The 23178-nt window shown below is 40.1% G+C and overlaps 1 protein-coding gene across 5 annotated transcripts in view; it reads left to right on the top strand.

Moving 5' to 3' along the window:
* CDC42BPB (CDC42 binding protein kinase beta) overlaps positions 1-22788 on the top strand; it is a 120975-nt gene extending 98187 nt beyond the window's left edge. For 4 of the 5 annotated variants that reach the window (XM_075065696.1, XM_032771630.2, XM_032771628.2 and 1 more), the window contains 13 exons: positions 251-387; positions 996-1135; positions 2792-2873; positions 9139-9355; positions 9861-9923; positions 13758-14354; positions 16744-16841; positions 16955-17039; positions 17271-17391; positions 17489-17606; positions 18716-18818; positions 18902-18972; positions 21009-22788. In XM_075065696.1, coding sequence (XP_074921797.1) covers positions 251-387; positions 996-1135; positions 2792-2873; positions 9139-9355; positions 9861-9923; positions 13758-14354; positions 16744-16841; positions 16955-17039; positions 17271-17391; positions 17489-17606; positions 18716-18818; positions 18902-18972; positions 21009-21140 — 1964 coding nt within the window. In that variant the 3' untranslated portion in view covers positions 21141-22788. Of the gene's footprint in view, positions 1-250; positions 388-995; positions 1136-2791; positions 2874-9138; positions 9356-9860; positions 9924-13757; positions 14355-16743; positions 16842-16954; positions 17040-17270; positions 17392-17488; positions 17607-18715; positions 18819-18901; positions 18973-21008 lie in introns of those variants that run through there. The other variant, XR_004372461.2, reaches the window with a different exon arrangement.
* Positions 22789-23178: the final 390 nt, after the last annotated feature.

Raw genomic sequence — 23178 nt, 5'->3', positions numbered from 1 at the left:
GTTAAATGGTTCTGAATGTTCAGTCATCTAACCTAAAAATCATTCCCAACTTACGCAAAATTCGACTTGCGCAAGGCGTTCCGGAACAGAGCGCTTGTGTAAGTCAGGGAGCATCTGTATGTATGTTTTGCAGGCAATTTCAACTGAATTCATTGGTCTCCTGATTCCAAGAGTAGAAAATGTGCATCACCTATTAAGATGAATTCATTTTTATAACATGATTTCATTATAGATCTTTTTTTGTTCTCAGTTTGTTCATTCGCATGCCATGTTTCCTGCAAGGATAGTGCGCCTCAGGTCTGTCCTATACCCCCTGAGCAAGCCAAAAGGCCTCTCGGAGTAGATGTGCAAAGAGGGATAGGAATGGCGTACAAAGGTTATGTTAAGGTAAGAATCTTTTGACCTTGCACATGAGTGATATTTTTCTTCAGAATAACTGCAAACTTAAATTGCAGATGCTGTTTGGTCTTGTATTGTAGCTATGTTTAACTGCATCCCCAGATTGTGCTAACGCCCTGGGATTGTGTACAATTCACACTAATGCCCTTAATGCTAATCCTTGAGAAACAGGTGGCTTTACTTGGCGGACTAGAAGTTGGCTGCTGAAATTGCCGCAAACGTAAAAAAGAAAAACCTTCTTTGAGGGGAAAAAGAATTCTTGCTATGGGAGAGAGAAATGTAGGATAAAAAGTAAACTCGATCACCAATTTGGCATCTGTGGAATCTGAAGACGTGTCCTGGGCTTGCTTCTTGAAAAGCTGAAAGTATTTATTAAACCTGGACAGAGAATGGGGGAACTTCATAAAGAAATGTTCTGCTATTCTTAAAATTTCATGTACAGTGACACTTTTTTCCACCAATTTTAAATATAACCAAAATTTGGTGTTCAGGTTCTCTTGACTCAAATGTGTGTCGCCATGCCTTTCTAAATTTCCTCTCCTTATGTCTATATAACCATTTCTACATATAATGAACTATCCATTATTTACATACAGGTTCCAAAGCCTACAGGAGTTAAGAAGGGGTGGCAGAGGGCCTATGCAGTCGTCTGTGACTGCAAGCTATTTCTATATGATGTGCCTGAAGGAAAATCCACCCAACCTGGAGTTGTTGCAAGTCAGGTGTTGGATCTCAGGTTTGTGTTGCTATGGTAGTTAGAAAACTTCCATTATTTTTCCCTACATCAAGTGCCTCTGTAAGCAGTACATAAGAAGCTCTTGTAACATAAGAGCTCTGTTCTGAAATGATTTATGCCTCCTATACATGGACTTAAGGTTAATGTAAGCAGTAAGAAGTAGTGTGACACTTCATTTTCTTAGAAATCACATAATGTTAGTGTGCTCTCCTAGAGTTTGATGTGCATCTTGGGGAAACTAGTCATGACAAAGTAGGACACGGGATGTGCAGGCTGTGAACAGGGAAAGAGCTATCCCAACCAAGCAAATCACAGGTAACACATAGCTAGCAATTTCAGGAACCTTGGAAAAACTGAGTACATTAAAGCAGTTCTCCAGGAAGCTTTGAGCTTGCAAATTTAGACTGTAGATTACCCCAGCACTCCCTGACTCTATTGGTTATAGAGGTCATGTTTTTACATTTAACTGTTTTCTTTTAAGTACAGGAGACTCTTTCCTACAACAAGCCAGTTGTTTCTCTCCATTTTTTACCCAATAAACTAAAATAAAATTTCTCTTGGTTAAGTAGCACATCCTGTAATGTTAAACACCTTTATGCCTTTTAGTGTAGAATCTGCTTACACAACTACCTTGATGAACGATCCCCTCCAATAAGGCCTAGTGCCATAGGATGACAGATACACATTCTTTCCTCTCAGTAATTCTGTTTGAGAGTTGACACTGATGATCTCCTGGGCGTGTGACAATCCATAGTGTTCAAGAGTAGAAATGTGAGGCACTGCAAATAACATTCACATCAGTAGATTGCCTGAGGCAGTTCAGCCAGACATTACTCCTAGCAGCCTTGTGCTTTATCCATTGGTGAAGGGTTGCCTCTTTGGGCTTATCTACACTGACATTTTTAGTTGTGTTTTAACACAAGTTGAGCAATATAGTTGTAAGTTAGCACGTGGACAGGACACCAAGGTTTGTTCCTGGTTATGTTTAACTATGATAGGAGCAAATAATAGTGTCTGCTTACATTTACAATGTGGTTAAAAATCCCAATATAGACAATCCCTTTACAGACGGACACCATCTAAAGTATGTGAGAGTTTGTTGTGATTTACAGTGTTCGTTTCTATGATCACAAAAAGTGGGAAACTAGCTGTTTTGAAAATCTAAATATTCCCTTTTTTTAATCCAGCAGACAGGCAAGATATGTTGCTTAATCCTTTGAATATAGGCTCTGCAAATGTTCTTACCTTGTTATACTCTTAGGTGTGAATTGTTTATATTTGCAATGTCTTCTTTGGCTTCAAAGAGCAACTAACTCTCTTCAAATCAATAGGGTAATAGTCCTAATCAATCACTGACATCCCAGTAGACTGTTGAGCATGCCTGGAGCCCATTGACTTCAATGGACCCCCACAGATGCAGCAGGCCCTGCTGTAAATTGAAGGATCTGGGCCTAAATTGGTAAACTCTTTGGGACAAGGACTATCTTTTCTTTTCTTTGTGTGCATACAGTTCCTAGCACAACAGAGCACCAATCCTAATTGTGACCTGTAGGTGCTACCACAATACAAATAATAGTGATAGTTGGCACTCAGTTGAGAAGGTTTCTCTAAGTTATGTTAGCCCATTAGTGATTATATTTTTCATTTTCTTACCAGAGATGAAGATTTTTGTGTGAACTCTGTCCTTGCATCAGATGTAATACATGCAACCCGTAAAGACATCCCTTGTATATTCAGGGTATGACTGTTTTAATTTGCTCTTCCTTAGAAAAAAGCATATTAAATATTACTATTGTCAATTGTTATCAATATACATGCTTACAGTTCCCAATTACCATTTAATGCACAATATGATATTTATCAGTTTGCAGAAGTATCTCAAATAGCACGTTAAAAGGAGTTTCTAAAGGTGGTGGCAAGGGTTATGGTATTCTTCTTAAAGGTGAACCATGAAATGCAAAAGATTTGTTTGTGTGCTCTTCATTAGCTATAAAATTGCCATGTTTAAGTAGTTTCCTTTATTTTAAAAATAAATGGTTTTGGTTTTTACATCGGAATGATCAGATCCTGGTTTTCCTCTCTTTGGTCTGCAGAACTCTAGCAACAATCTTAGGGACTTGCATGGTGACATTGCAGGGTGAAACCTGAGCTGTGGCTTGCCAGACTTCCACTTGAAGCATCCCTTCCTCATCAGTATTTCTGATTGCCTAATGTAAAAACCACATAAGGAATACTTCTTAAAACCATTTAACAACCATATTTATATATTCTAGAAGATCAATAAAGGGAAGAAATAACTTTCCTTGGTTCTCAGTTCACCTTTAATGTGTTTATTTGGTCATCTAAGGACTTTGTACTAAACAGATTGTTTTAGTTTTTTATAGATCATCTTTAATTTAGAACAAGATGAACATTATGTCTTTTAAAGACAAAAAATATTCATTGCTTTTAATCTCTTGAGTTTTGCATCTGAAAACATTAATTTCTCCAAGTATATCTCTGTGGTTCTGTCCATTAAGATGGAGTCCCATATCCATGGAGCACAGGAGTAAAAGAGCAAGCAATCCCAATCACTTGTTCCCATCCCCTAAGCAAAGCTGTGAATGTTCTGTGTTGGAGAGGCAGCAGAGGCGGCTTACGTGCTCCTGCAGCTTTTTTAGCCTCTTAGAGGGGATATTTTCTTCAGTGAGAATTTGCACCTGTATTTACTGTTTTTTCTCCTTTCTTACTTTTCTTTCTTTCTTACATTTCCTTCCTTCCAATTTTTAAAATTAATTTTATGCCCGCTCCCCTCTTCTCAGTGCAGTGAGTAGCTGCTGCTTGGGGGATGTGAGGAGCAATCTTTTGAATATGGAAGTCAGGCTGTACAGAGTGCTTCATGAGATCCAGACATGCAAAGCACACACAATGGTCTTGCCTGAGTCTGTACTCCGTAAACTCTGTGCTCATGTCCCTGAATGGAAGGCTCTATCTGGCTCAGAAGGGGAGGAACTTACCACCACAGTGTCTCCCAGTAAGAACACAGTACTGGCCACAGTGGAGAAGAGCAGAAAAAAAATGCCTCATTCTTCAGTCAGAAAGGAAGACAAGGAGGAATTTGACCTAAAAATAAATAAATAAATAAACCTATTTTCTGAGTTGTTTGATTTCCACAATCAGTTAGTTATAGTTTCTGTTTCAAGGGCAATATCCAAAAAGACTCCTTTCCCAGGCCTATTAGAAAACATTTCCCTAGGAGCTAGATTTGTCCCTAATGGTGCTCAGGAAAAGATGCAGTCAAAGGAGCCAAGACCTCAGTTTTGACGTGGCAGTCGAGACCCATGAACCTCCCCCTATGCCACTTAGGGCACCCCATATTGTCTTTGGGAGCGATTTTGCCCTATTTGCCCACAATTGGGGTAAGACCACCACGGACAGTTGGGTACTGGAGATCATCCAGCATGGATACTGCATAGAATTTCTCTCATTCTGCACCCTCTCACCCCCCAATCATTTTCCCCCTTGGAGTCCCTTCTCATCAACACATGTGAATGCTCTCCTCCTCAAGGGAGCATAGAGCATGTCCCACCCCACTACACAGGATGAGGCTTCTACTCCCCATACTTCTCCCCTCTTCAGGATGAGGGAGGGCACCACCCCATTCTCGATCTTCAGGTGTTGAACACCCTTTATCAGAAAGTTCAAATTCTATATGGTGACGCTGGCATTGATTATCCCATCCCTCCCCGAGGGAGCTTGGTTTGCGGCTCTCGGCATGAAGAATGCCTGCTTCCATGTGAACATTCACCCAACCCACTGCAAGTTTCTCCATTTTTCCGATAGGTCACCATCACTACCAATTCCAGGTCCTCCCTTTCAGCATAGCAACGGCTCTGCAAGTGTTCACAAAGACTTTGCCATGATGGCTGTCCAAACGCAGTGCCTCAGCTACTTGACGTATTTCTACCTAGACGACTGGCTCCTTGTGATGTTACTGCAACAAGAAGTCACCCCCGTCGTCCTTACCCTTTGCATTCTTCTGGCATCTCTAGGTATTTGCATCAGTGAGGAAAAATCGGTGTCGATACTTACACAGACGGTCCACTTTATTGGAGCACAGCTCAACTCCAGCATGGCAAAGGCCTTTCTTCTGGCAGGTTCCGATTTGCAACACTGACAACCATTATCGCAAGCAGTCTGCCTGTCTCTCTCTCTCTCTCCTTGGCCATATGGCAGCCTGCACCTATGTAACATCGCACACACATCTGCACATGCATTGCCTCCAGATGTGGCTCCTCTCTGTCTACAGACCCAACACGGACCATATGCAGGTCAGGGTCATAGTTCCCCAGATAGCGCTGGCCTCCTACACATGGTGGACCGATCCTTCAAAGTTCATGGTCGCACTCCCTTCATCCCTCCCATCTCAGTGGCTGTCATCACAACAGACATCTTCCTGGCAGGTTGGGGAGCTCATTTGGACACTCATACAGCCTAGGGAATGTGGACATCATGGGAAGCCAGGATGCACATAAACATGCTGTAACCATGGGCAGTCCATTTCTCATATCAAGCACTCTGCTGCTCATCCAGTCTCCCCACATTAAACTGCTCTCTTTGACAACATTGCAATGGTTGTGTACATCAACAAGCAGGGCAGCACCAAGTCTCCCTCCCTCTGCTCTGAATCCATCCACCTTTTGGAACTGGCTCATCAAGCACCAAGACATGTATCGCCCAGGCACCCAGAATTCCCTGGCCAACGTCGTCAGCCGGACTCTCTACTTCGGTCACAAGTGGGAGCTACACAATGCCATGCTGTGGCACCTCTTTGACAAATGGAGCATCCCTCGGTCGGAACTTTTTGCCACTCGTGAGAGTCAAAAGCTGCCCCTTTATTGTTGCAGGGGAACAATAGGGAAGAACTTGCAAGGCGACACCTGCCTCCTCCCCTGACGGGACCTCCACTATGCCTTTTCCCTCCATTCCCCTCCTACCACATGTGCTATGCAAGATCATTGTGGGTCACTGTGGTACTCATAGCCCCGTTCTGGCCCCGTCGGTTCCGGTTCACGAAGCTCCTCAGACTCTCCACACACACACACCGCTCTGCCTCCAAGCACCCTGGATCTCCTCACACAAGATCAGGGCCAGATCCAGCATCTCAGTCCTGCCCCTCTTCACCTCACGGCCTGGTAAGTGGATGGAGCTCAAGGGTAACGGCATGCTCCACCCTGGTACACCACATTCTCAACCAGAGCAGGAGAGCATCCACCAGGACCTACTACCAAGCTAACTGAAGACGCTTCATGTTATGGGTTCACCACAATCACTACTCACTTTGTGCAACATCTATACCAATCATCCTTGACTACCTTCTTGCTCTCAAAATGTCAGGTCTCGCCTTCAGCTCTATACTGGCCCACAGGCTGTGCTCATTGCCTTTCTCTCGTTGTCCTCCCTCTCCCTACCCGCCACTGTATTCCACAAGGACAAAGCGTCCTCATGACTACACTCTAAATTCCTCCCAAAGGTAGTGTCAGAGTTCCCTAAATCAGTGCATCCACTTACCACTTTTCCACCCCAAACCACATGCTTCCCACATGAACAGAGTCCTGCACTTCCTCAATGTCCATCATGCACTGGCATTCTACCTCGACAGGACTCGCTTATTTCGCACATCACTGAAGTTATTTGTGACCATTGCCAAACGATCCAAGGGCCAAGCCCTCTCCTCCCAATGAATCCCCAGATGCATCTGCAAATGCTACATGCAATCCAGCTTACCCCACCGGATAGTCACAGCGCACTCTAAGCAAGCACAAGCAGCCATATCAACCTGCATCACAAATGTCTCATGGCAAGACACCTGTCATGCAACAAGCTAGCACTCTGTCCACACATTCACAACCCACTACACCATTGCACAAGAGGTGGCTACAGATGCAGCTGTGGGCCAAGCTGTACTGCAGACTGCACTTCCTGTCACATCCTTGTACTCACCTCCACACTAGCCATTGCTCACAAATCATCCACATGTGGAATATATAGAGGGACCATCACTCAAAGAAGGAGAGGAGGTTACTTACCAGTAACCGGAGCTTATTTGAGATGTATGGTCCCTCTTTGTTTTTTCACTACCCTCCCTCCATCCCCTCTGCTGTGCACTGGACTGCACAATGGTAAGAGGGAGACTGGAGAGGCATCAACCCAAACTGCTGTCTATACCCTCAGCTGCGAGCACAAGGGGATGCACTGCATGCATGCAGGTCAATGGACACTGCTTAGAAACACTTCAGGACTCAGGCACGTGGCATGCATGCGCACCCACGTGTGGAATACAAATAAGGACTGCATATCTCTAAGAACCTCCAGTTACTGGTAAATACCCTCTTTTTCTGCCATGTCTGTGGCATCCATTGTAGTGGCTGGAAGACCGCTTTTATTATGATCTTGACAAGCAGATGTCCTAGCAAAGTAATGAGTAGCATCTTTGCAGTTGCAGGGTAGCAGATTTTGGGGGGAAACTTTGGATAACTAGTGGCTGAAACTTTTCAAAAGGAAAACTAGTCTTTAACCTAGGTTCTGATGTGGGCATGATTTTGGAACCCCACAAATTTGAGTCTGTGGTCATTTCTGCCAATAATACAGAGAACCTGGCCACGGCCCCACAGGGTATGTCTACACTGCAATAAAACACCAATGGCTGGCCCACGTTAGCTGACGTGGGCTCACAGGGCTCAAGCTGCAGGGCTATAAAATTGCAATATAGATGTCCGGGCTGGAGACTTGGCTCCCATAACTTTTCATCCAGAAATAAGTTACTTATTCTTTCAGTCCGGTTAAGTATATTGTAAATACTGTATACCAGTAAGCAACAAAATTGTGGAAGTTCAGCACAGTTCATAGCAATTTAAATACGTCTTTTTCAACATACAGAAAGGTTTCATTTTTCAATAAAAATCAATTGAGAATTAAAGGTGTGTGTTTCAGGAAGAATTATTGTATGCTACTGTGATTCCAGTACAGGAAAGACAAGTTTCCATTACTAGCATGCCTTAAAATAGATCATTTGGGGAATAGAATGTAGATTTTGGGGGGCAGGTTCATATCTATGGATCAAAATTCATTAACTAAATGTGTGAAAGCCTTGAATATTATCACTGTAGATTGCGTTGTTTGAAAAAGTAGGTATGATGGTGCTCCGTGTAGCATATAAGATGCATACTGTGTTATATACCATTTACATACATCTTGAAGCTGATACTTATAGAACCCTTATAAGTAAAGTTCCGTTTTTGTATAGTATCAGGGTGGCCAAACTTAGTGATCCTCCAAGCCACATACGACAATCTTCAGAAGTTTGAGAGTTGGGGTGCGCCTGCCAGGGCTTGGGGCTTCAACCTCTGCAGGCGTGAGGCGGGGTCACATTCCCCCTCCCTCCCCCTGATTTTTCCCAGGATTTGCTGGCGCCACTTGGTCACATAGTATAATCCGGCCACCTTACTGCATGGCAGCTGCTGGAGCCAGTGGGCTGCTTGTGGGGAGAGGCATTGGCAAACAGCTGAGAGCTGCAGGGAGAGCCACTGCTTTTGCTGCTGCTTTTCCCCACCGAGCTAAAGTAGCAACCCCTCCCTGCAACTCCCAGCTGTTTGCCAATGCCTCTCCCTGCATGTGGAACTAACAACTGGGAGATGCAGGTAGAGGCCGGTGAGAATAAGAGGAGGGGAATGCCCAGGAGGGTGACTCAAGCTACTGGGGGAACCTTTAGATTGTGCCCCCCTCCACCACCACCCCCCACACAGCAGGCACCAATCATCTCTGGCAGAACCACCTAGCACCACCACCCTGTCACAGGGCAGAAGCCCCAAGCTCTGGTAGGCAGAGACTGGGGTGGGGAGGGGGGCTCTGTGAGCCAAACTTCAAGTGTAAAAGAGCCACAAAAAAGAGTTTGGCTACCCCTGCTTTATATAGAGAATGTGTTTGTTGCATAGGTGTTAATTTTGTTTTCTCTGGCTGTTAAGGTGACAGCTTCTCTCTTAGGCTTCCCTTCAAAGACCTGTTCACTACTAATCCTGACAGAAAATGAGAATGAAAAGAGAAAATGGGTTGGAATCCTGGAAGGGTTGCAATCTATCCTGCAGAAAAACAGACTTAAAAACCAAGTTGTACATATTCCACAAGAAGCCTATGACAGTACACTGCCTCTTATTAAAACAAGTTTAGCTGCTGCTATTGTAGGTATGTCCACTTTAACCTTACATTTAACTGCGTGCACTTCTATAACTTTAAGGTGAACTACAATTTTGAATGTGCCGACACCTTAAATAAATTCCTCAGCTGAATCTCTTCCCACAGAAGTTTGATGGTGTGAAACATTTTTTAAAACACTAATCTTAATTTTCCCTTCAAAATACTAACTCTGTTTGCAGTAAGAAGCACTTACATAATTTTGATTTCACTAGCGGGGAAAAAGTGTGGTTAAAGAAAAGCCCTATACCATTTGTTTGTACTTATTGTTTTGCTTATTTTCTTGAGCAAAATAGTTAACACATTGTGTTCTTTGTCTCAAATAAAGCATAAACTTACATCACATAACTATTTTAAAATTATTTTCTGCAAGGCTATTTCAGCTATTGGTCTTTGAACATTTTCCAATGTCTTTCAAAGAGAACAAGCGTAGTTTTAAAGTTAACGTTATACGTACTTGGATTCATATCTGTTTTTTCCTTTCCCTCTTGTTTAGATCGAGATAGAATAGCAATTGGTTCAGAAGAAGGACTGTATGTGGTAGAGGTGACCCGTGATGGTAAGTTAGATCTCCATGTTTACAGTAATTGCATAATGAATAATGATCTCCATAAATTTTAGTGCTGTTTTAATATAGATTACATAATAGCCCTTCATGGGTAGTTTATACCAGCACACAGTTAACTGACAAAAGATGGAAATTTTAATGTGAGGTTTAAACACTAATTTGGTTATTACCATTATATTTAGCTGGCTGCCTAAAATTAAGGGGCCAACGCACTGGGCATAATAGGTGACACAAACGTCACCTGAAGCTCCAGGACTCAGAGCACACAGCACTAGTGTTTGTGCAATGAATAGCCAGCGACTCATTGAAGAAAAATACATGGTTTATTTAGGATGAATTGAGAGAAAACTGGTAACTTCAATAAGTTAGCCTGGAGGCTGATTTGTTCCAACCTGCACATTCATAACTTAGACTGGAATATAACAGGATGTTAGGATGTTGCTGTTTATATTTTTGCTAGCATGTTTAATACTGTTGTTAGGTTTGTGAGGCTTCCTATTATTCATGCCTTTTGAATGTTCTTCCATTTTTTTTCCTGCCTCACAATAAAAAGAAGTTTGATTGCTGCTGCCACTGACTTAACATTCCAGTCTATGATGGTGGCTGGCAGTCAAAAAGTTTTGAATCTGTAGGTGCTGGACCTCTCCTTGCCTACTATTCTTATCTGCCTCTCCTTCCTTGCACAGAAGTTCCCCATCAGCTTCTTACTCAGAGCCCCTCTCTGCCACTCCTCCTCCTCCTCATTCTAAGGGCTGTCCTCCACTTTCCTCTTTCACTGGTAGCAGCAAGTGGATTTGGCCCAGGCTGTTTCTGACCTTTCCTGGAGTTCTGGTTGCCAGGGCTAGCAGCAGACGTACACAGTCGACCCTAAGCAACACAGTGGAAAGAGGACTACTACTTGGCCATTCAGTGAGATCCTGCGCAGCCTTACTCCAGGCAGAGTTGGGGTTTAGCCCTTAATTGCCAGCCATCACAGCTAGTATATTAAGGAAGTGGAGGTGTTTTCTCCCTGCAACCTGATTTTCCAGAGACAAGATAGACACACACACAAAACAGGGAGGAAGTGTACCTTAGTCCAGCAGGGAAGGCAGGTGAACTAAGAGGGTTACTAATGGAAATGAACATGGTGACTTCTCAGTGGTAAGTAATCCTGATATCTACCCCTTTTCCATAAAACTGCAAAGCACAAATAGTTCAGTGGTAAGGCTGTGAGATAGAATCATGGCAGTGTTATATTTACCTCGTTATGCTGTGAAGTATTGCAAGTGATGTCTATGCTCAGAACAGATTAGTTAATAAATTGAATTATATGTGTTAGACAAAATATCCTTCTGGGGAGGGATACATGCTAAAAGTTAATTTACCGCCACTTGCATTTTTCCATCTTCCACAACACCCTAAGTAATTTTTAGGCCCTTTTGTTTTCTCTGTCATTATATACAACTGGTACAAGACTGATACTCTCCTACCAGAAAGATAGGTGATATTACATCTCGCTTTTGTGGTCCAGTAAGATCTTACAGCCTTAACTATGTGGTAGGTCTGTTTCTATTTAATCTCACAATAGTAGCTAACCACCCCTTCAAAGCCAGTTGGCTAAAAGCTATGGAGGAATTAAGTGGTGTTGGAGACCATGATATGCAGTTGTGCAGATTTAAAAGATACAGAGGCACAGTTTTTAATAGTTTAGAAAAATGTAAAGACTGGGTGTGCCACAGTAGTGTCCTGAAACTCCCTGAGGGACAGGTCTTTAATTACCTCCTTTTATAGTACTTTAATTACAGTGTCAAGAAGCAGGTCACCAATGATGATATCATACAGTAAATGATGTTCTTAAATCCCTCTGGCAATCCAAAATCTAATTTCCTCTTTCTAATACAACTTAATCTGTAAATTATTTAATACTCAGTTTGCAGTATTGCAAGAATTATGCTTTGACAGAAAATATAGCAATAAATACAAAATGTACAGTACATTATTTCTTCATTCATTATTTTTATCGGATTTAAACACATTTAATAGAAACACATTGAATAAAAACTACTGCCAAAGATGTATTATAAGAAATTACTGACATAGTACATACACTGTGGAATTGTGTAAAATGTTTTAAAAAGGAAAAGTGGGAAATATACAACAATTTATTCTAGCTCTCTCTCCAAAAGATGGTGGTTCTACTTCCTGGAAAAAGAAATGCTTGAACATTTTGTTCTCATCCAATTTTATATATTACATAATGACAGCAATTGGCAATGGTCTTGATGGTATATGAACAGATTTCTTAATTTTCACTGCTTGAGGAACTGTTTTATAGCCTGTGAAATAAGATTTATTTAGAACCCATTCTTAGTGGTATTAAATACTGCTCTTTTCATTATACTCCCTATATCTATATATCCTGTAAACACTTAAGTACGAACATAATTTGACTCGCGAGTAATCCCATTGACTTCAGTATATGACTGTTTACATGAGTAAAGTTACATATGTAATTTGCATACTCATTTCATTAAAAAGTATTTAAAAGTGGTCCTCTAGTACACTTAATTATCACAAGTAGTACAGAATAGGAATATTATACCACCTTAGTTTTTCAGCAAATTAAAACTATGTAAGCATTAAATGTTTGTACTGTGTGCTATGGCAAGTTCCTGGATTTTACTGAAATGTTTTTATATGTAGTAATTTTCTCATCCTTTTTTTCACAGCAGCTGTTATTTTTAATGCAAATTCATTGACATCTGGTTATATCTAATGGCTCTGACCAAAATATCTGTAAACAGCTTACGTGTACATTAAACTTAAAATATGAGAGCTAGGCTTGGACAACAAGCAAAAGTTACATTTTATTTGTGGCAAGACTTGGTTAACTCTGAAATTACTACCTACCTCTTAGAACATTTCTGCAAATATATTGTGTTCTGTGCCAGTGGGGCAAAATCTACAAGGACATTTGATTTTGTGTGGTCCAAAATCCTAAGGTTTTGGGGAGTATTTGTAGAACCAGATATCTTGCCAGACTACTTTACCAATCACTGTACAAACTCCAAAGGAGGATTTTTTTAAAAAAAAAATTTTTTTATAAATATTATTTACTTACTTTATTACTAGTGAAAACATTTAAAACTGATATTGATTGAAGTTTTATAAGATAACATGTACATTACTATGAAATATTAATATATTAATGTTCCATATTTCATAATTGCTTGGTCTGGCCTATTTAAACCTCATGAAATACTGAACACTTTGCTAGAGTCAGTCACTATTATGCAGTTGCTGATTTTTCACTCTTAAATTTTTTTAGTTCTCTCTACTATCCAATTTCTGCACTTTAGTCAAAGAACTATTGTCTAATATCACAATACTCTGAGTTTTCCTGTCTTTGGCATTCTAAAAAAATGATTTCTCCCCCCCTTTCCCATCTCTCTTCTTTATTTATTAAAGGTGTAAATGTTTTTTCTCTGGGGGTAGAGTCATTAACAGGCATCCGTACAGTCACACACAAGGCATGTTTGTTTTCCCCTACCTGTGAGGGAATGTGAAGGCTCTGGAGGGAGATCTTACAGACCTTACATATGTTTTTTGCTGCTGAGGGTTGCTGGAGCTATGTGACTTCATGGTTGAAAAGTTGAAGGGCGCTACTGGAGTGGTTTATTTCTTGGTTGTGTGTTTAAGAATTGGCAAGGAGAGCCTGGAGCCAGGGCCTGGTGTCCCTTTCTAGTGGATGTGTGCATAAGTCTAAATTTCTGATTACTGTGTAATACTTCCAGGCCTGCATATACTCCTGTCATTTACTCATGGTGGCTTTTGTTCTAATTGTAGTGATAGTCCGAGTTGCTGACTGTAAGAAGGTGTACCAGATTGAGCTTGCTCCCAAAGAGAAAATTATTATCCTCATCTGTGGCAGGAACCATCATGTTCACCTGTACCCATGGGCCTCCCTGGATGGATCAGAAAGCAACTTTGACATGAAACTTCCAGAAACTAAAGGCTGCCAGTTGATTATAACTGGAACACTGAAGAAAAGCTCTTTGACTTGTTTGTTTGTGGCAGTTAAACGACAAGTTCTTTGTTATGAAATTCACAGAACTAAACCTTTCCATAAAAAATTCACTGAAATTCAGGCTCCAGGAAATGTACAGTGGATGGCAGTGTTCAAGGACAAGCTTTGTGTTGGCTACCAGTCTGGGTTCTCTCTGTTGAACATCCAGGGAGATGGACAATCTATAAACCTGGTAAATCCTAATGACCCCTCGCTTATGTTCCTCTCACAGCAGTCTTTTGATGCCCTTTGTGCTGTGGAACTCAGTAGTGAGGAATACCTGCTTTGCTTCAGCCATATGGGAGTGTACGTCGATTCACAAGGTCGAAGGTCACGCATGCAGGAACTAATGTGGCCTGCAACTCCTGTTGCCTGTAGTATGTATATGTTTTTCTGTTGCCATATCCCTGTTGCTGCTTTACTTGTCTAAAAATAATCAGCATGTATTCTATTTTGCTTTTTTTGTCTTTCAATTTCTACAGCTTTAAGTTTTGATGAGTTAACAGAACAATAATTCTTCCACATTGGGACCATTTTGTGGAAAACTCCTGGATTCTGTAGGAAAGCAGTTTTTACTGGTCACAGGAGACAGAATAATTAACAACAATATAAAGCAAGATGATGCTTTCTTTTAAATACGTTCATGTCTGATTAGTTAAGAGCGTAACCTGTATGTAGGATAGCAAAAGACCACATAAACTGTAAAATTCTTTACTAAAATCTTTTTTTTGCTCCACCAATGGGTTTTAAAGTACTTTTGTCTTCAGGCCACTCTCTATAGCATTTCAAATCCAGTACCTATTGAGAGTTGTAGGTCAGAGTTTTCAACTACTAACAAAGAAGGTGACAGGTTCAAGAAAAATATTGCTTTTGGGCAGAGCTGGTAATAAAACTTGTATCAATTGTTTTTGAAACAAAAGGAAGTTTACAAACATATGCAAAATTGTCTCCTGTTTTCCAGCCTGCTGTAATTTTGAGGTCTGTTGGTTTGAAAGAGGCACAAATGAGTTAGTGGACTACATAGTGACTTAAAAAAGATTTCTAAGCATTATTCCATTGATTGCTTATAGTAAGCCCTAAAATTATTTGGAGCTTCAATAGCAATGACTATATATTCCAAATGATTGAAGACCAAAAAAGAGCCATTGTTTAAATAATGAATTAATCCAATGGGGCAACTAGCTGCTACAGCTAATAGTAAAATTCCTCAAACTGCAAAACCTTAATAGTTAGTTTCTATTCAGAATTAAAATAAAACAATTTTCTTGCCTTACTGACTTGGTTCTGTACATAAGAGTTTTTGGAGAAGGGCATAGAGATGGGATGTAATCAGCAAATTTAGTTTAAAACTCTGTTTCAGCAAACCAGATGCACTGGTTTGTTGGAGGGCTTTTGTTTACTTTTAGTATTATAAGCATTTTTAGAATGATTTTTGCACATTCGATTCTCAGTTTGGCATTGACACAAATTGTTGTGGGAGAAAGGCCGTAAGCTCAACTGCCTAAAGAAATTTGGTTATTTTCACCAGCCTACTCCCCTGGCCTTGGTCCTGGTGTGTTACTGGTGAAGCCTTTCTCTCCCTTCCTGTTAGTTATCCCATCATGAGATCATAAAACTAGAAAAGGTTCTTTCTGCCTTAGTAATGTACCCAATCCTTAAGGGATGGCTTACTGGAGAAGTTACGTCTAATGATGGAATATGTTTATCTTCCAAAGTTCATTGACGGGCACATGAAGACAGTAACTTGAGTGGAGCAGGTGTCTGTCTGACTACGTCATTTCTGGAAAGGTTTTCTTCTGAAGTCATGATTCATGATATCTAGCTACACCAGGCTTCCTTTGAGAGAAATCACGTTTTTAGCTACAAGAGCACACATCACTTCCTTTGCAGGAATTTACTCCTGTTGAATTCCATGTCCCTGTTAGGGTTTTTACCCTCTGCGATTTATTGCGGCAATCCTGCCAGCTTAGTACATCTTTTTTTCTCTCCTAAATACCATGTGATCTGTAATGGCTGTTCTTTCTGAGGAACTTTTGTCAGGAGCAGGCCCAGGCTTGTTGGTGCTAAGATGTCCTGATCATTGCTTTTTTACTTTTCTCTGAGCTAAAATAAAGTTCTTTGACACACCTAACGTAGAGGATTCAAAAAGAGAGAAAGCAAGTGGTGAGGTTTGATGCTCTTGAAGTATGGTCCATTAACCTGGGTAGAGCAACATGCACATGTAAATCATTCCAATAGAAGGAGGAAGGAAATGAACATAAAGGTATGCAGCATAACTTGATGACTTGCCACACACATGGGGACTCCACTGCATGTCATCAGTGTATAGTTATAGTCAGTGCATCACTTTCAAAATGCACTAAGCTGCGTCCTTAGACATGGTAACCTTAAACAGAATGTTAAGTGCAGTTCATTTCCTATAGAATAACTTATTTACATTCCTGACATTTACTGTCCCGACAGTAGACAGCATCTTGAGAGTATTAAACCAAGATTTGAAGTCAAAAGTAGTAAATGTATCCAAAATTAATAATAATAAGAATTGCAGGTTGGTGGCTATTTGCCACAGCAAACCTCTATTTTCACCAAAATAACATGAACTGTACAGAGAAGTGTTTTTTCTTTTAAGAGATGGCTTTAAAAAATTTGATATTTTAATCTACTCTTATAGCTGAAAATGTAACACTGTTACAGCAATGCTCAAATGTATGCCAGCTCCAGCCTTGTTGAACACTCCTTGACTTTTTTGTTTTTTGTCTGTACCAGGTTGCAATTCTTCCTATGTTACAGTGTACAGTGAATATGGCATTGATGTCTTTGATGTTAACACTATGGAATGGGTTCAGACAATTGGCCTACGAAAGGTAAGTAGTTCACTTCTATTGCACAATTTAATTAACTCTGATTTGGAATGGAGACTCCTTCACAATGGACACTGCAGCTGGGTTAATTTTTTCTCCTTTTATCTCTAAAACAGATCAGACCATTAAATGCGGAGGGCACACTGAATCTCCTTAATTGTGAACCTCCACGACTTATATATTTCAAGAACAAGTTTTCAGGTTAGTCTTCTTGAAGGAGGGCAGGAGTGGTGTAATGAAAGACATTAGGATAGAATGACCAGTCAGATTGAAACAATCACCACCTCGTGAGCAAAACAAAATTGGAGATTGTTAAGAATCTAGTTTCTTTCAAACATGCAGTGTATGCTTTACAGAGTCAACATGCTTTGGAAAATAAATTCTACTATTTGAAGGTATGTACGTGTGTAATTGCATTATGTGTTGTTACAGTAGGAGCTGTCCTCAGTGTGCCAGAAACTTCTGATAACAGCAAAAAGCAAATGCTTCGAACCAGAAGTAAAAGAAGATTTGTCTTCAAGGTTCCTGAGGAAGAGAGATTACAACAAAGACGGTAAGGGCTTAATATCTCTACATAGCAGCTTGTACGTATTGAAGTGGAAAGGTTATGAATGTGAAACAATATTAATCATAAAGTGTTTCTCTTTCAGAGAGATGCTGAGAGACCCTGAACTAAGATCAAAAATGATTTCTAACCCAACAAATTTCAACCATGTGGCTCATATGGGACCAGGAGATGGAATGCAAGTTCTCATGGATCTCCCACTGGTAAATAAATATAATGGGGAGGGATACATGTGTGTTCAGTTTTGGACTGAAAAGCTATGCAGATGGACTCTGTAAGGTTTCAGCATTAAATTTAAAATCTTTCCGAGCTGTTAGGCACTTTCAAGCTATGGTTTCAAGAAATGTGTGCTCCTACAATGCATAGTGCTTCTAAGCCTTATACAAGGAAGCGTTAGCTGGCTTTAAAATGGAAAGCTGAAAGAAATATCACTGCCAAGAATTTGAGAGGATTTTGTGAATAATCAGTCTTTCTCCCTTCCTTTTCTTGTTTGTTTTGTTAAAATAACAGAATGAGTTTCCTTCCCCCTCATCCTCTCGTCACTCTGCTCTGATATCACCTCCAACAAGCTTTGAGCACGTCTATCACATGAGCCCTATCTCTGCAGAAATCTTTCTCCAGAATGGCCATTCCTCACTGCAAGGCTCCCCTCTGCTTTCTTCCTCTTCCTGTCCCTCCTCTGCCTCCTTAGCAAGGGTAGGAGTAGCTATAAACCTTTAGGAACTAGAATGGTGTGCTGTGGCGCTTGGCCAATACTAGAGCAAAAACTAACACAGTTGGAAGATAATGACTAACCTGCTTGTAAGTCAGTGTTCCCAGCTTTATTTTTGTACTTGGATTTAACAAATGTACTGTGGTATCAGCGGCTAAAATAAAACAAAGTAAGAGAATGAGATGTGAAGATACAGCTTTATCTTTTATACCTTCCATTTTGAAGTTCCTAGCATTCCTCTCTCATCCTTGTCTGCTAGCCAAGACAAGGGGAATGTATGCTTCCTTCCAGCGGGAAGAGATGGGAAAACAGCAGTTGGTGATGTCACTGATTCTGTATAAAGGGTTTGCCGCCTGCCAAGTTCTTCTGGCTGCTTTGGGGCTCAGTCCTTTCCTTGTGTTTCGTTGAGGGTGTTTGAAAGGGGTGTATTTCTGATACTGTATGGAGGCAGTCAAGTAGAGGCATTGAGCTTTTGTTTCTACAAACCATTCTGTGTAATGGTTCTGAACACATGGCTGTTGAATTATGCTAGAATTGTCATGAGAAAGGAGCTTTAATTGGAATGATCCTGACTAAGGATATGTTTGATTTGTGCTGCAGAGTGTCTTACCTTCCTCCCAAGACGAAAAAGCATGTCCCCCCACAGCCAACCTCTCACGGCAGCAGCAGAGAAGCAAAACCTACATTTCATGGCCCTCATCAAGTAAGACTGAAAACAAGCAGGTCTGTTCTAATTTAAAGCTTAGATTGTTTCAATGTGAGGTGTAAAATGCCTTTGTTCTGCAGGTGGTGGCGATTTGGGAGTAGCCATGCCTCTGAGAAGTACGTCCGACACTGACCAGGAGTTCGACAAAGAGGTAAAGTAGTTTTGATTAAATGTAGGCATCTGTGAGGAAACATTTTGATAAAGATTGTATTCTGCATTTCCTTCTGCAAAGATTATACCTAGCACACAAGGCCTTTAACAGGTCTTGCAGTATGTACCAGTTTTTACCTGCAGGTGAAAGAGATTGCAGGTGGATACTTCCTGTCATCACAGGAGTAGAAACTGCATGAAATTCAAGTGTCTTTCACCAGGCTAGTGAAATTGGATTTTTCACCTGTATTGTCATCAGTGCCGTTTTTTTTACAAGCTTTGTACACATACTTTTATGTGCCCTGTGCAAGTGAAATGTGACTGGGAGATAAACTCCAGGGCCAAGATCTTTGAGAGTGACTAGTGATTTTGGGTGTCCAATTTAAGAAATCTTTAAAGACTTGATTTTCAGAGTGCAGGTGGTCACTACTTTCTGAAATCAGGCCTCTTTAAGATGTTTCAAGTTGTGCACCCAAGATCATTAGTCAGTTTTGAAGATCTTGGCCCTGAGTTCTAATTCCAACTCTCCCTCTGATTCGTGTTGCCTTGGATGAGCCGCACTAAAACAAAAAAATGTGAATTGGGTAGCTAAAGTTTAGGCATCTGAATAAGTGTCTTGATTTTTTCAGAGGTGCTGACAACCTACAGTTCTTGTTGTATTGCAATATTCTTTCTAGATCCCCCTCACATTCCATATTTGCTGTTGTTTGTAGGTGCAAATACTGGAATATATTCAATTTTTAAAAGTGTTTAATTTTTACTTTTTTGTTAAATCTTACATTGGTTATTACCTAGGAATTTTAACTTACAATATAATAGGTTATTACACATGCAAAATCAGGGTCTAACACTACCCTTCACCTTTATCATTGTTTTCCCATAGCTTGCTGCCTTATCACAGCATGAACTCAATTGTGTATCTTGTTAGAGTAATCCCATTATTGGTGGTATATCACAGAAGTGGCAAAATCTTGTGAAAAGCAGTCCTCACCGGTGTCACCTTTCAGTCAATGAGCTAAAGTTAAATTCCCTTTTCTGAAGTAACAGACTGCGATGATAGCAGTTTTCCTATGAAACTTTTCATGAGCCAGTTTTGTGTACTGTTAAGGGTTACAACTCACCAAAATAGTGGGAAACTTCCCAGCTGAGGGGGGACTAAGATTTGGAGGCGGAGTTCCAACAATCAGTAGGGTGTCTGGAAAATGACCATAGGAGAGAGCTGTCTTAGCTGAGTTATTGACTGGAAGGAGTCTCCTGTAAACACTTGTTATTTCTGCAGTGGGTTTCCAGCCTGATATTTGGCAATGCTCTGATTATTTTGTCATGCAGTCAAAACACTTCCCACAGGTTTCCTCATGCTGCCAGGGCCATTGTTTGCCAAAAGCTTATGCAACCTGTAAGCTATTTTATAATTTCTGTTCTTCAGTGTATTGATAAAGTATTTGGATGAAATTGTTTGATATGTGCAAACAAATCCTATTTTGTGCCCACTTAAATCAGTTGGGAAAAATTTGCTGAAAAATCTTAAATTACTTTGAATAGAAATAAGCTTTGTAGTGGCTAGAGGAGAGGAAAGTAATAATAGGGACTCCTAAGTTCTACTCCTGACTTTACCACTTACTTGTGCTCAGTGGTTTGAGCATTGGCCTGCTATACCCAGGGTTGTGAGTTCAATCCTTGAGGGGACCATTTAGGGAACTGGGGCAAAAAATCTGTCTGGGGATTAGTCCTGCTTTGAGCAGGGGGTTGGACTAGATGACCTCCTGAGGTCCCTTCCAACCCTGATATTCTATGATTCTATATTGGTAAGTCACTTAGAAGACTGATCCAAAGCCTATTGGCACTAATGGAAATATTCACATTAACTTCTGTTAGCTTTGGCTCATTCCTTCTACCTAAGCCTCATTTTGTGAGTGTAATGTATATTAATGTAAAAATGAATGTAGTACCTTAATTTTTTTGTAAAGTGCCTTGAAAGCTTCTGAGTGTCAAGTATTTTAAATAAGAAATTGAATCCTTTTTGTTTCTCTTTGACAGCCTGATTCAGATTCTACCAAACACTCTACTCCCTCTAACAGCTCAAATCCAAGCGGTCCCCCAAGTCCCAATTCTCCACATAGGAATCAGCTTACACTAGATGGACTGGATCAGTCAACCTGTGATGCATAATACTACAGCTCCTACCGTTCCAGCTTCGATCATTCAATACTCCATGGAGTATTCGAGAGCAAGGCAAAGCTGTCTCAGATGCTAGTGCCAAGACTGATGCTAAATCTCTAGTGTTGCACAAGAATAATTATATATCCAGATTGTAGATACAAAATATTGAGATGAAGAAAAATCCTTTACTACATTAGTGATCAAGCTTTTTATGCAAAATTGTTCACTGTTAAGTTATGGTTGATTCATTCATTTTATTTCTGCACAGCTATCACAGTTTCATTGCATAGTAAGATTAAAGGCCACCAATAAATAGTTTTATTCTTATGCTGAAAAAGAAATAGAGAAGAGGTACTGATGGTGTTACTACTAAGCAGTATCAGAAATACTATTTTTCTATAGAATGATGTAATGTCTCATTAGCAGGAAATCCTTTTAGACAGAATTTGGACCTCTGAATAGGAAATACAAGCAGGTTGAGTTACATCCTCAGATAAATATACTTTTCCCTTTTTCCTGTAACTGTTTCCTAAATCTTTAGGGGAATGATAGAAAGCTATAGGTTGTTCCCAGCATCAACAGAATCATCAGGAAGTCAAATGAAAGTTGGTGATAGTTTTGTGGCCTTTTAACTCATTTAGCCATTACATTTCAGCTGCGTAACTGTCTTTCTATCTTTCTACCAACTTTTTAGTCTTGTACATAGGACTATTACCAGTAACGTTTTACTCTTACCCTGCTTTTTAGTCCTTATCATTCATGATCATTAGTCAGGGCTTTTAAGACATCAGTAAATAAATGCTGTGAAAACAAATTTTACTCTTAGTTCCTGCTATCCTCTTCTGAGATGTAGTTTCTCTTGGTTTTTCAGTATAAAATACACTACATTTTTTTTAGCTAGCAAGCATTCTTGCAGGAACACTACCCTTGACGTCTGCTTGAACTAAGGGACTGTATTATACTAAAACATCAGTCTATTTTATTGGTAACCAAAGTGGAACATGAAGGATGTGTAAGCGAGGGTGCTGCTTTTTCATTAATTGTATCCTCACATACATGAAGACCCCATGATTATTAATCAAGTGTTGATCATGGAGAAAGATGCACAACACACTCCTGTATATTTTTGCTATGGCCCACGTCCAGTGGTGATGTCTTGCGTGTATATTTAATCTCATGCTTCCATGTATTATACACTTAGTAATCAAAGATTTGTGACCATGTTTCATTAAAAGCTTGTAATTAATTCAGTGGCTGGCATATCCAGTTTGTCATTGTCACACTAGTGTGCCTTCTGTGCCAATTTTATGACAGTTGGATGTCACTTATTTAAAGTTTGGTTTAAATGGGCTAATGATAATATACCAATGGCTAATGTTCTTTTCTGAAACACTGTATAGGACATGCACTTATATTTAGTTTAAACAGAGTGTTCTAGTCAACATTTAATCCTGTTACATTAAGTGTTTGACAGTACTTGCTCTTTTTTCTCAGATTATTGATAAAGGGGGCTCAATTAGAGCTGGACACTACTGCTTTTGGGGTTTCTGGTTTTTACTTTTTTAATGTAAGTCTAAGTCTTTGTAATTATTGAATTGTGAAAACATTTTTGAACAATTTACCTGTCAATAAAGCAGAAGAGGGAGGTTTTAAAGTTTATAGTGGTCTGTCTTGACGTGTGAAAATACTTTACTGTGGGTGCGTAATTTAGTTTCATAATAAATTCACAGTGTTCAGTTAAAATTTAAGATATAAAATGAAGGAGAAATATTTTGAAATGCCATTCAGGAGCATTACAAAAGAGATGTGAATTTCTGTGCACTTGTTTAATGGCAAAGCAAAACCTTTTGCTGGTGGTGCTGGAATTGCAGCAACTTTCCTTCATCTGAGGGACTCAGAATGAAAATGACAATCCTTTCTGATTCAGGTTAGCTTCTTTAATATAATTTAGAACAATTATTTCTTGAGGGTTGAGGTGTAGGTGAAGGGACCTCCAGTATCTGTTCAAACATCTTCTAAGTGGTGCGGTGGATGCAGGAAAGTTAGG

Source organism: Chelonoidis abingdonii, chromosome 4 (assembly GCF_003597395.2).
Source record: "Chelonoidis abingdonii isolate Lonesome George chromosome 4, CheloAbing_2.0, whole genome shotgun sequence".
NCBI classification, from domain to species: Eukaryota; Metazoa; Chordata; order Testudines; family Testudinidae; genus Chelonoidis; species Chelonoidis abingdonii.
Note: the sequence above shows the minus strand (reverse complement) of the source record. Positions and strands in the feature narration are given on the sequence as shown.